The sequence below is a fragment of the Cordyceps militaris genome, assembly GCF_000225605.1.
Source record: "Cordyceps militaris CM01 unplaced genomic scaffold CCM_S00008, whole genome shotgun sequence".
Taxonomy (NCBI): domain Eukaryota; kingdom Fungi; phylum Ascomycota; class Sordariomycetes; order Hypocreales; family Cordycipitaceae; genus Cordyceps; species Cordyceps militaris.
In genome coordinates, this window is record NW_006271976.1 from 848,442 (window position 1) to 860,416 (window position 11,975).

The window sequence follows — 11,975 nt, forward strand, 5'->3', positions numbered from 1 at the left end:
TGCAGATATATGCGGGCAAGGCAATGCGACCGATGATGTTGGATCCATCTTTGATGGATTTGCGCCAGGTCAGGGGAAAGCTAAAAAATAAGAAAACGAGAGTGGATCCCCGGCGCGGCCCTTGGCCCGCCCGGATCGTCGGCTCCGAGTTTCCGCCATGCACGGGATCCCTGCAACGGTATTACTTGTTTTTTAATTCTTGTCCTTCTAGAGGTTAAAGAGCGATATTCATTATACATGTATATATACAGTTTCGTCCTTGTTCGTATTTACAAACCCCCTGGTCCCATGTTGTACAGTCCCAGCGCTGGTTGCGGCGTACCCAGCAGCATATCCTGCCAAAACGCCTCATCAAACTGAAAATCCGGCAAAACCCCCGGACTATGCTGCTGCTCCGGCCCCAGCAAGTCCATCCCCGCATCCCCTCCCCCGCCCATCCCCATCTGCGCATCCTGCGGGGGCGTAATCATAGCCGCCTCAGCCGAGACCTCGTCCGCCGCGCGGCGCGCCTCATACCACTGGTGTATCCACCTGAGCTTCTGCGCGTAGAGGAGAAACAGCGGCGTCTTGTCGTACATGGGGTGTCTGCGCGCGGCCGTCGCGGCCCATGCCTCGGCGCGCTCGTACTGCGCGGCGGCGGCGAGCATGGCGGCGCCGTAGTCGAAGCGGCGGCGCGCGACCGCCGGGTCCCAGTCCTCGGCGGCGTGGAACAGCACGCGCGAGGCGGTGACGACGCCAAAGGCCAGAAAGCCCGTCATGGTCGAGGGCCGCAGCGCCGTCTGCGCGACCGTCAGGGCGGCGCGCGCGGCGAGCAGCGCGCGGCAGGCGTCGACGAGCCGCCACAGCATCTCGGTGCGCCGAAACGGCAGCCCGTGCGCCGTGGCGTTGGCGCTGTTGTCTGAGATGTGCGCGGCCGGCTGCATGCCGAGGACGGGCTCGTAGAGGCGGACGAGAAGCGCGAGGTACAGGTGGCGGAACATGACTTGGCAAGGGGGAGTTAGTTGATATTCGGGGTACGCTGGGAGAAGGGGCAACGGACCGTCGTTTTGAATCTCGAGAGTCTGCGAGTGGAAAAACTTGTCCATGTTGTCGCGCGTCAGGATCAGCGTCATCTCGTGCGCGTGGCTGTACACAGTCGGCGACGGGCCCCAGACGTACTCAGTGCCGGGCAGCGCGCTCAGGCCTCTCTGCGCGATGCGCTGCAGCCGCACGCTCGCGGCAAGGGCCTCGTCGAGCGGATGCTGGCACAGGGCGGCAATCGAGTCGCAGCTCTTGGTCAGGTAGCTGTTCCACGCCAGGCCGGGACCGCGGCGAAACATGGACATTGTTCTGGGCAGCTTGTCAGCGGGGTGCCGCACGAAAAGGAAGCCATGTGATCGTAAAACGTACACGGATGTTGCATAGTAAAGGCCCAGCACGGCGCGAATCTCGGCCGGCGTGTGCGCTCTCCGCCGCTGCAGCAGATGCGTCTTGTTCATGTGGCACCAGGCCGCCCCGAGGAGGGAGTGCTTATACACCTGCCCCTGTTCCGGCGGCCAGTCCAGCTTCAAGTCGAGCACAATGTTTTGCGCCAGACTCATAAACAAGGGCGTTTCGGCGTCTATGTAAAAGTGAAAGGAGCCCCTGTTATTCATGCAAAACAGGGCATGAGCAAAACAAGAAGAACCTTGGGCGCGAGGGGGCACGTGGAACGTACCATATCAGATGCACAAGAATGGCCTGCAGCATCTCCAGCGTCTTTTCCTGCCGAATGAGCATCTTTTCCGCCACGTGCCGCCGCAGCCAAGCCTTGACGGCGGCGTCGACCTCCTCCGACGTCTGGGCCACGGCCGCCATGATCATCCAGAAGAGCGCCGGCGCGGCGGCGTGCAGCTCCTGCGGCCTGGTCGTCTCCTCAATCAGCACAAACGGGAACACGGGCATGTAGTCTTTGCGGTACACGTGCAGGTACTCGGCCGCCTCGACAAACGTGATGCGGAACCCGGGTACGAGCTCCACCGTCTCGGCGGCGTCCGCCGGTGGCTGCTCCGGGGAAGTGTGCTCGCCGGCGCCGGCGCCGGCGCCCAGGGGCCACGGGTTGGGGCCTTGGCTGTCGGGAGTCAGCGGCGACGAGGGGACGGGGGAGTCGTCGCCGGAACAGGCAGATGCGCCGGCACCGGCGGCGGTGCTGGAGCATTGGCGCTTGGCGGCCCGTTGGCTGGACTCGAGGAGGGACATGATGCCGTCGAGTTTCTGCTCCAGCTGTGCGACGCGACTACGTATCACAAATTAGAAGACTTTCTTTTTTTTTCTTTTTTTCTCGTCGCTTTTTTGTCAGACATACTTTGACTTTGGTCTCCTTTTCCTTGGCGCATGGGCCGGGACGCCGCATGCGATGCCCAAGCGGCCACACCTGTGCCCGGTCAAAAAAGTCAGTTCGTGAAACCCTCGTGTGTCTGTTTCTGACTCGGTGATGAGGCTCTTTCTTGTCCTGGTTAATTTTCTTGTCGCACGTACCTTGTGCACGCCGTGGTCTCGGCCGAGCCGGACGACGGCCAGCGACACTTCATCTTCAGGCGCGAGCAATTTGCGCACGCCCTCATTTTAACGCCCATCGGTGGCGGCCGCCTTCCGCTGTTGGACAGATCCATGACCGGGGGAATTCTTTTTTTTTCTGCCCTTTTGCTGCCCTCGATCAGCAAACGAGACACCCAAGCGAGGGCAAAATTGGTAGAGACACGCCAGGGGGGGGGGAGCGCCCGTCGAAGAAACAAGAATTGACTCAACAAATGAGACAAGGCAAGGGTCTAGATTGAAGACGGTCCAAGACACATTATTGTGTTTTTTTGTCCGTCGAGAAATTTTGACAATGTCGAATGACGACCAGCAATAGACGTTTGGATTTGTATTGCTGGTATAAGAGGAGAGTCGGTGTCGGAGTTGGTGGAGTGACCGGTCCGTACCAATTGGCGAGAGCAAGGCTGTGCTCTCAACAGAAAAGACGCTCGGAGTCGGGAAGATTTAGTAACCGGACCCGTACCTAACTACCACCTACCGACTTGTAAATGCTCCATTGTAACGTGTCTGAATAGTATCTTAACATGATCACCGCGCCAAATTGGACAGATGCATCTAGAAATTAAGTAATTCGTAAAGAGCGTTGTAGCGACAACAGATTGCCGACTCGGCAAGAAAAGTACACCAAGCTCAGGGTATCGAAAGTAAATGAGCGCCCGTGCAGCAAAAAAGGTAAAAGCGAAGAAAAAAGGTAGAAAATACTAGGTCTGTCATGTCCTGCTCGCAACGTCGTTTTCTTCACCAGGATGCCTTCCACCCTGACAAATTTTCTTGAATACAAAAATCACATCTTCCTCCTCTGTAGAACAGCCCCCGCGACTCTCATTCAAACAGTCTCGGCAGTGCTGGTGGCATCAAACGAGCGGCGTTGGCGAATGTACTTGGGCCACGTGTTGGTCAGAATGAGGTACTTAATGCTGATTTCTGCGTCGGCAAAGACGCTCTCGTTAAAGGCATCAGGCACCGGGCCGGCGTAGCGGATCGCGGCAGCCGCATTGTCGGCGGCCGTGCGCGGCGCGTCGGCAAACGGCGTCGCCGCGTCGTAGGTCGACTCCTCATTGACAACCATGCGCGCGGCATCCTCGAAAATGGCCTCGAGCGCGCGGAAGTCCTGCGACGACAGGTTGATCTGAAACTCGGCACAGCTAGCGCTGATGAAATCCAGGTAGATGTGCAGCGCGCTCTCAAACATCTCGCGCGAGCTTGTCTTGGTCGGACTGATCGGCGGCTTCTCGTCCTCGCTGCCGCTCATGGCACTGCTGGCGCTGCCCAGGCTCCTGGGTACGCTGATGCTGTGCTCGCTCTTCCAGTCGCGTACGCGCATCAGGAAGGCCACGTTCTCGCCGGAAAAGTCCTTGAGCGCCGAGAACTCCTGGAGGGGCTCGGGGTTCTTCTCGAGCGTATGCTCGAGCGCGTCCATGGTCAGGATAGAGCCGCCAGAGCCGCCGCCCACCGACGATGTGGCGCGGGACATGCGCGTGGCCCACGTGGTACCCGACATCTCCGAGTGCAGCGACTTGACGTCCTTGGCACCGCCACCACCGAACCGCTGGCGCGACTCCCACCGGGCAATCGACTCGAGCGTCTCCTGCGTCAGGCTGCGGGCTGTGCGCACCTCCCAGATGGGGATGAAGACGGTAAAGATCTCGAGGAACATGATGGAGACGGCAATCCACATCGGTGGGATAAAGAACTTGTTCACGGGAGCCATGCCGGGGGCGTACAGGGCAACCAGCCACATCGGGGCTGCATGGAGGCCGGAAATACAGCAGCCGATGGTCTGGAGCCGCCAGCCCTGCGTGTCATGAACGTTGCGGGAGCGGAAGAGGATGACGGGCGCCACGAGCCAGGCCCAGAAAAGTTGCCAAAAGATGGAAGGCCACCACTCCCACCCGCGGCCCTGTGCGGCCGCACGCTCCATGGGGGTGCCCGTGACTTCTGTGCCGTTGATACCAAACGAGTCGTGGAACTTGCGGGACATGAGGAACATGAAGATGGTCAAGCTCACGTGCACGCTCATGCCGACACCGACCGTCGCGAGCGTCTTGTTGCTGTAGTCGAGCTGCTGCCACCAGACCTTGACAGCCTCACGCAGCGAGATGCGACCGGGTCGGCGGGTGAAGATGCGGTATGGTTCAGTTGTGCGCTTGGCGTACTTTTTCTGGGCGTTGGCAACGTAGAGGAAACGGGTATTGGAGGCGTGGAAGAGGGCGACGCCGAGCGGCAGCCAGATACCCATGATCCAGTACTCGGCCTCCTCGGGCATCAGAGGGCCGTAAACGTAGCCAGTCGTCACGCACACCCAGTAGACGTGCATGAGGAGGATGCCGGCAAAGGATATGGGAAGACCGCGGATGCGCAGAATCTGCTCCTTACGCTTCATCCAGAGGTAGGCCATGCCAGCCATGAGTGTAAAGGTCCACACCGTGGCGAAAACAATATAGAAGATGCCGAGGCCATCGACACGGGCCTCTGGCTTGCTGTCAGGCGTCATACCAAGTTCGGAACCCATCATGACGGAGTTGCACTGCTATTCCCGGAGCTAGAAAAGGAGGGTGTACGGAGTAGTGAGAGTGGTGAAGGTGATAAAGGTTTCAAAAGAGGGAAAGCCAAGCAGTGGTTATGGACTGCTCGGGTGAAGAGGGCCTTGGGTCACGAAGAAAACGATCGATGTGATGAGGATGTCGGCCTCATATATGTGGTGCAGGGCAGGGCCAGCCAAGAAGTCAACGAGCCCTGTAACCTGGTACCCGCCGGTTCTTGAAAAAAGGAACCAGGGATCTGCCCGCACGGTCAAACCCGCGTTGCTCGTTTTGTGCTAGCAACCTTGCAACGACCGAAAACAAAGCCATCGAAAGCGAGTGGCTACGCGCGATTCCGCCCTCCTAAGCCGGGGCCCAAGACAAACGGCCAATCGCAGGAAATCTGGAGCTTGGTGGGCACGGTCATGGAAATTGGTTGAGGTGACAGGTCGACCAGGGTGCGGGCAAGCGAGCACTGTGCGGTGGTAGCAGGGGAGAGTCGACGGCACAGAGATGCTGATCCCCTCCACCGCGGTGAGACATGCGAGTTGCGTCCGACTTTGCTTTTGAACGCCGAGCATGTGGCTTGCATGGCTGTGGTATCTCAACCAACCACATGGGAAACTGCACTGGATTGTCTCTCGTAAACTTACTGTGACCGTTCACGAGTGTAAACGAGGCCGTTACACACATACTGCTCGCTCAACAGGCTTCAGTGTCATGCGTCTCGACGTTGTCTGCAACACACTCCATCTTTAAGCGCAGCAGGGTTCTCCAAGAAACTCGAGTAGGTAATTAAAAGAGGCTTCGGCAGGGCTCGCGGCACTTGCCTCTCCGCCCTTGTGGTTGTTGCCCAGCTGTAGGATTGATTCCTGTAGTCTGTACAGCTGATCCAAGACACGCGGGTGGTGGGCACGTTCTTGCCCCCGGCAAGGAAGTCAAAGGTAGTCACAATCACACAGCCCTAGCCATCGCAGACACTTTCAACTACCTCGTCTATCAAACCTTTAAAGCAACAGCCGTGACAAGAAAAAATAAATGACGAGTCAAAGGAACCAAGTAAGGGGAGAAAAAAAGAAGAAAAAAAAGAAAAAGAAACGTTGCGAGAACAACACACGTCATTGTGCTGGACTAACACGAATTTAGTATGGTGGACGCGATGGAAGAGGCGCTGTCTTTGATCGTGCCCGCGTGGTACAGCAACAGAGCGCTTTGGGCGACAATCCTACTTGGCTATGAGAGTTCACCGTCGGCCGAGACATGGTCTTGGGCCCAGAGCCAAATGGAGAGAGAAGCGAGACAGCTCGTGGCTTTATTCGTAAGGATCAGTGCGGTTGACTGACGCAAGGGCGCGATGGTGGCGGGTGGCGATCGGCAGGCTGATGCAAAAAGAAAATATTCAAGAGGCCGAGTAATACTGCTAACGGGTATGTTTCTTTTTTGCAGTTTTTCTTTGTTTCTTGTTTCCTCTTGCAACGTGTTAATGTGGTGCTCAACTCCCTTTCGAAGAATATATGTAATGTTGTGAGCGCCAAGAACCTCGCGGGTTGATTTTCTCCCGACTGAGATAGCGCTGATCAACTTGCCGAATGTGTGGATGAATCAGTTGTGGCTGGACTTTCATCACCGTAACCAAGCACTCGGTATCACATCGCGTATCCGTACATTTGGTCCTCTCGATCTTGGCCCCATTGAAAGCCCGAAATCATCACGCCTCTTATCAGCACCGTTGCCCCAAAGAGGCTTGTGGCTCCTCCTTAATATTTCCGCGACTCATTTCCTGTGCCCAGTATTTTCGGGGGGATGTCCGTAATTTCTTTTGTTTTGATCGACTGGGATGATTGATGCCTTTGCACGGACTGTGTGACTGTGAAAAGTAATCATTTCTGGGGACTGACTCGCAAAAGCAAGGCGGGAAGAATTCCGCAGGGCTAGGAAAACCCTTTCCCACTTTCCCCAGGTTGTGCGACGCATAGTAACTAATACAAGCACAAGATCTCCGTCCCATCAAGCTCACCCACAGACACTGCCGCGTGCCGTAGCGCTGCCCAAACTCAGCGCCCGGTAATCCTCGGCAGTTAAGGTACGCAGTAATACTAGTTATGTAGTATTGGCGGTGGTGCGGGACTGTGCTTTTCTGCTAACAGGCTAGGGATGGGCCGTGGCAGGCCAAGGATGCCTGGCCGGCGGGAGCCTTTCCCAACTTCCTGGCTAGCGGGACAGCGCTAATAACTAGGCACAAACATGATCAGCATTTTGACGCCCTAGACCTAGACAGAAGCACGTCAGTGATGGCTTTTGTTCGGAACAAGGGGTGTCGCGATTTTGTCGCATAATCTAACTGAGTCAGAATACTCTCAAGGTAAGCGCATGCGCCTCTGAGGCTGGGCAAAATAGTTCTCTGCCACGACGAACTGATAGTCGTTCAGCCTAGCGTCCAGATCTTCTCTTGCCCTGGTGACCGCACCTCCGTCTACTTCCTCTTTGGAGCAAGTCCTTCGTACACTCCCAGTAACTAGTTCCCGTGGCATGTCCTTGAACACTGCAAGATGCCTGTCGGCTGGGATGCCGGTTCCTGGTCTGAGGGACTTCAGCTTGCAGCTTATTCTCGTGCCAATCTTGTAAGTACGGATAGTTGTGCAAATAACAGGTCCGATCGAGCGCCGCCAGATGTAGAGATGGAGCAACCTTTTTGACAGATCTCGCGTTGTATAAACATGACGCTGATATTCGGGTACGAGGCCGAGCGCATTCGAGTCCCGTTCACGAGCCAAGATGATCGTTGCCATCGTATCCTCAGTTTCTGGCTTTCTGTCTTGTGGGTCAAATTGAAGATATGCGAACAATTTGCGAATCTTCCTCGCCAAGATGAATGGCGAACGCTCGGGGCATGGCCTTGATGTATCCGTCTGTGCCAAAGATATCGCTTTCCCGGGGACAACGCTGTAAATGCTGGGCTCGAGTGTGGACCAGGTGGTGACCCTTTCCCAAGAGCGAAACCCCATGTTCGAACTCCTTGCTTTCATTTGGTGACTTCTTGGCATACTCTGGGAGTGCCCCTGTTGGCCGCGGGTCTCGCACCGTATTGCTTGTCAAGATGAGTCTCAACAATATATTATGGACTCTGTAGGCCAGAAATTATCAGGGCAATGAATTATTCAAGGTGCCCCGTACCTGTCGCACCGGATATTTTCCAACGGAAGAGGGGAAAGTGCTTGGTGCTCGCCCTGGCTTGGCAACATGAATTAGTTATGCTATTCGTGCTTGGTTTGAGCGCCGGTCTTGCTGTGCTTGCGGACTGTGCAACGTGGCATGTTTGGCTCTGAATTAGCCACATTTTCAATTTCAAGCTGAAACCCTAGCAAGCAGGGCAAATCCAACGACATACCGCAGAATGACTTTTGATCAATGCGTTAGTTCTGCCAGCGGCGTTCGAGGTGCCGTGGTCGATCCACGACAGCAACGATACAAGCGTGCACAAGTGCCGACGGCGAGGAAACGTCGCGCGCAGGGTTGTTACATGACATTGCAGCTTGAGCACTCAGGTCAATGACTAACTACCCAGGTAGGTAGATGGTTTTCTGTGGCGAGTGTCATACGCGAGGAAAAGAAGCTGTAGGGTATCGTTAAGGACGAAACGGCAGACATCAGAGTCGGCGCCAACATAAGCGAAATGCGAGTAGATCGGGTCGTGACGACGACCCTGTGAGAAAGGGTATCAAGGTGCCAGATAGGGGGGTTTGTGGTGCGTGTTGGGCGCAAAATATGGTAGAGTGCGCGGCGTTTGCATGATTTCGCTTGTTTGCAAACGGCGCATGAGGTAGTCCACGCACGTCACCAGGCCGTTCCTGCCAGCAAACACAAAGTGTAAATCCCGTACAGCGGCAGCATTCGCACAAGTATTGGGTAGATTGGAGAGCCATTTATCTTTCGTGCCTGACAGTTGCATGGTCTGGTGTTTGCGCGTTACTTGGGAACCGCAATCACCGAGCGAGCCATATTCTCCTACGCAGAGAATGACTTCCAGTTGCATACACCGCTTCACCGTCTCGCATTTGAAATTGTGGACAACTCCCATGTTGCTAAATCTAAAAGGTACGCCTATATACACGAAATTTTCACCACATAACCCCCCTCCCAACCCATTATTTCAAGGCTTTGACTTGGCCTTTTTGCTCTTCCTCGTCGCCTCCTGTCCCGCCGACCCCTCCACCAGGCCCCTCTTGCGCCGCCGGCCCTCCTCAAGCAGCTTTTGCATGCCCTTTGACCCCGTAAATTTGGGGTTGGACGGGTCAATCGCGTACTCGTGGCTGTCAAAGACGGCCTGGAAGCGCTTATCCCCCACATCCATTTCAAAATCTTTTTGCAAGGCCGCGCCATCGCTACTCTTCTTCTTCTCCGCCGCCGCCGCCGCCCGCTTCTTGCTCTTGCTCCCCTTGGCCGCGTCCTGCTTGCGCTGCAACTTCTCGGCGCGGAGAATCTCCTTCATGTCAAAGTGGTCGAGGTGGTCGGCAGTGCCCGTGTCGTTCTTGTCGGCGGCCATGACTTCGCGGAGGGCCGCGCGCTCGGCGGCGTTGGTGGCGTCGGCGGCGAGGCGCGCCTCGCGCTTCTTGAGGCGTTCGGCCTTGCGGACGGACGACTTGGACGCCTCCGCGGGCGCCTCCGAGGTGAAGAAGGGGTCGTCGAAGCCGAGATCATCCCCGTCGGCGTTATCCCCGTCATATGTCATGGTCATGCCGGCATCTTCGTCTTCGCTGCTCGCAGCGGCCTCCTGGGGCGTCTCGCCGTTGGCGGCGGTGCGGCGGGCACGCGCGGCCTCGCGCTTGCGTTCTTTGCGTTCGCGTTCCTTGCGCTGATACTTTTCAATGGTCGTCTCCTCCTCGCCGACGGCGGGCTTCTTGGCATCGGCCTCGGAGAGGGCGGGGGTAAATGTGATTTGCATCTCGCCCACGGGGCGGCCCTTGGCCGGCTTGGCTGCCGGTTCAGCCCCCAGACCGAGCGCCGCGCGCATCTTCTGACGCGCAAGCTCCTTCTTGGACAGCTTGGGCTTATCCTCATCTACCGCGTCGTCCTGGACGTCTTCTCTTTCCTCATCCTCTTCGCCGCCAAAGGTGGCCACCATGTTGCCGTCGTCATCATCTGAACCATCCGTGTCGCTGGCCAAGTATGCGCGGAGATCATTCTCCTCGAGGTCGGCCCGGCTGCCGGTAAAGGCGCGATTGATGGAGTCTTTGCGTGAGGCCTCTTCGGGATTCAGATCCCAGGTGAGCTTGACCTTCGAGCTCTGCAGAGCCGTCGTTACAAACTCGACGGGCTTGTACGTGTCGGACAGTTTGGTGCACTCGTCGCGGGGCTCGTCGTCAAAGTCGACCTCGTCCGGCACGAAACGCAGGTCGAGAAAGTTGGAGGAGGACTGGTATTCCGTGCCGTCTGTGGCTTCGTAAATTTTCTGGGCAATCTGTTCGTCTGAGCATTCCATAACGGCATAGTAATATCGTAGGCGGTCGAGCTGATACTTTCGCAGGGCGTCACTGTCAAAGTCTTGGTCATTGCCTTCTTGAATGAGCTTATTTTTGATCCGTTCGTCTTCCTCGTCCGAGTCTTCCTCCTCGTCACTGTCGGAGTTGGCCTTGTCTTCCTTGAACAGCTCCTTGGGGGGACCCTCGACCTCTTCCCTCTGCATGCGCTCCTTGCCAAATTCGCTGGGGTACACGGATACTTTGACTACACGCCCGGGGCTATCGCCGATGAAGCTGTTGAAGAGGGCGAATAGATCGGTCGAGTTGACGTGATCCCAGTCGAGATTGACAATGGCTATACGTTTCGAGACTTCACCGGTCTCGACGTCGCCCTGTTCATCTTGCAGCCTTTGCATGTCCCCTTCGGTGGCAAGCTCTGCACCACCCTCTTCGTTGTCCGAGTCTTCCTCTTCTGATGAGTCCTCGTCCTCGGAGGAGGAAAAACCACCACCACGCGCCGGGTCGTAGTTGGCGCGCTCGTCGCGCTCGTGAACAGCTCGTAGCTCTCGCTGGACAACATCATCATCGTCGACCTCGATTTCAGCTTCGCCCTCGGCCTCATCCTTCTCGACCTCGCCCTTCTCGACCTCGTCCTTCTCGGCCTCATCGCCTTCGGCTTCGTACAGACGCTGCAAAGCCTTCTTCTTGGAGTCGGACTTCACCTTGCGGCCGTATCGGTCGACCGTGGAAGTGGCTATGAATTCTTCATCGTCGAGCATGCCCGCAAATCGCTTGTCGAGCTTCGTCTTTGAATGCTTTTTGGAGGGGAGGCGAAATCGGGGATCCGTCTCGAAGTTGCTGAAGCGCGCATCCGCGATGCGCGGCGGAGCCGGGGCTCCTTTCTTCTTATCGGACTTCATATCAATCGCCCCTACTTATGCACGCAGACGCAATTAATGTGACGAATGGGTTAGATGGGTTGCGGCAGGAAATATTGTCGGCGAAGACCTGCCGAACTTTTTTTGGCGGTTATGATTTTTCTGCCACTATGGCGGGTATCGTATAGAGCACTGCCCCGATAAGAGGGCTTATCTTATCCACACTAATAATAAGCATAGATAAGTAATAACCCTAGGTTATCCTAAGATATAGCATTATTATATAACTTAAATTATATAGCCTAAGGCTAGGAAATAAGATATATAAATTAACTAATTATCCTTTATAGCTTTATTAAATATAAGGCTAATTTTCTTTATTATTTTTATTTTTTATTATTTTTTTATAAGCTATATTAACTATATTATTATTTTATATAATTATATAAATACTTTATAGTTATAAGCTTATAAGGTTTTAATTATATAAGGTATTTATTATAACTTAAAACTTTTTATAATATTTATTTTATATAAATCCTTTTTTTATTAAATACTTT

At 55.4% G+C, this 11,975-nt stretch overlaps 3 protein-coding genes across 3 annotated transcripts; all 3 read right to left on the minus strand.

Annotated features, from left to right (window-relative positions):
- Window positions 1-269: 269 nt before the first annotated feature.
- On the minus strand, window positions 270-2,630 carry CCM_09328 (Fungal transcriptional regulatory protein; the record flags this gene model as incomplete). Its single annotated transcript, XM_006674462.1, has 4 exons — window positions 270-1,623; window positions 1,697-2,254; window positions 2,324-2,392; window positions 2,497-2,630. 4 exons carry the CDS (start codon window positions 2,628-2,630, stop codon window positions 270-272), a joined length of 2,115 nt encoding a protein of 704 aa, XP_006674525.1.
- A 752-nt stretch (window positions 2,631-3,382) lies between these two features.
- On the minus strand, window positions 3,383-5,071 carry CCM_09329 (Regulator of G protein signaling superfamily; the record flags this gene model as incomplete). Its single annotated transcript, XM_006674463.1, has 1 exon — window positions 3,383-5,071. The coding sequence occupies one exon, from the start codon at window positions 5,069-5,071 to the stop codon at window positions 3,383-3,385; it is 1,689 nt and encodes a 562-aa protein (XP_006674526.1).
- A 4,157-nt stretch (window positions 5,072-9,228) lies between these two features.
- CCM_09330 (pre-rRNA processing protein Esf1, putative) lies at window positions 9,229-11,457 on the minus strand (the record flags this gene model as incomplete). Its single annotated transcript, XM_006674464.1, has 1 exon — window positions 9,229-11,457. One exon carries the CDS (start codon window positions 11,455-11,457, stop codon window positions 9,229-9,231), a length of 2,229 nt encoding a protein of 742 aa, XP_006674527.1.
- Between the last annotated feature and the right edge of the window lie 518 nt (window positions 11,458-11,975).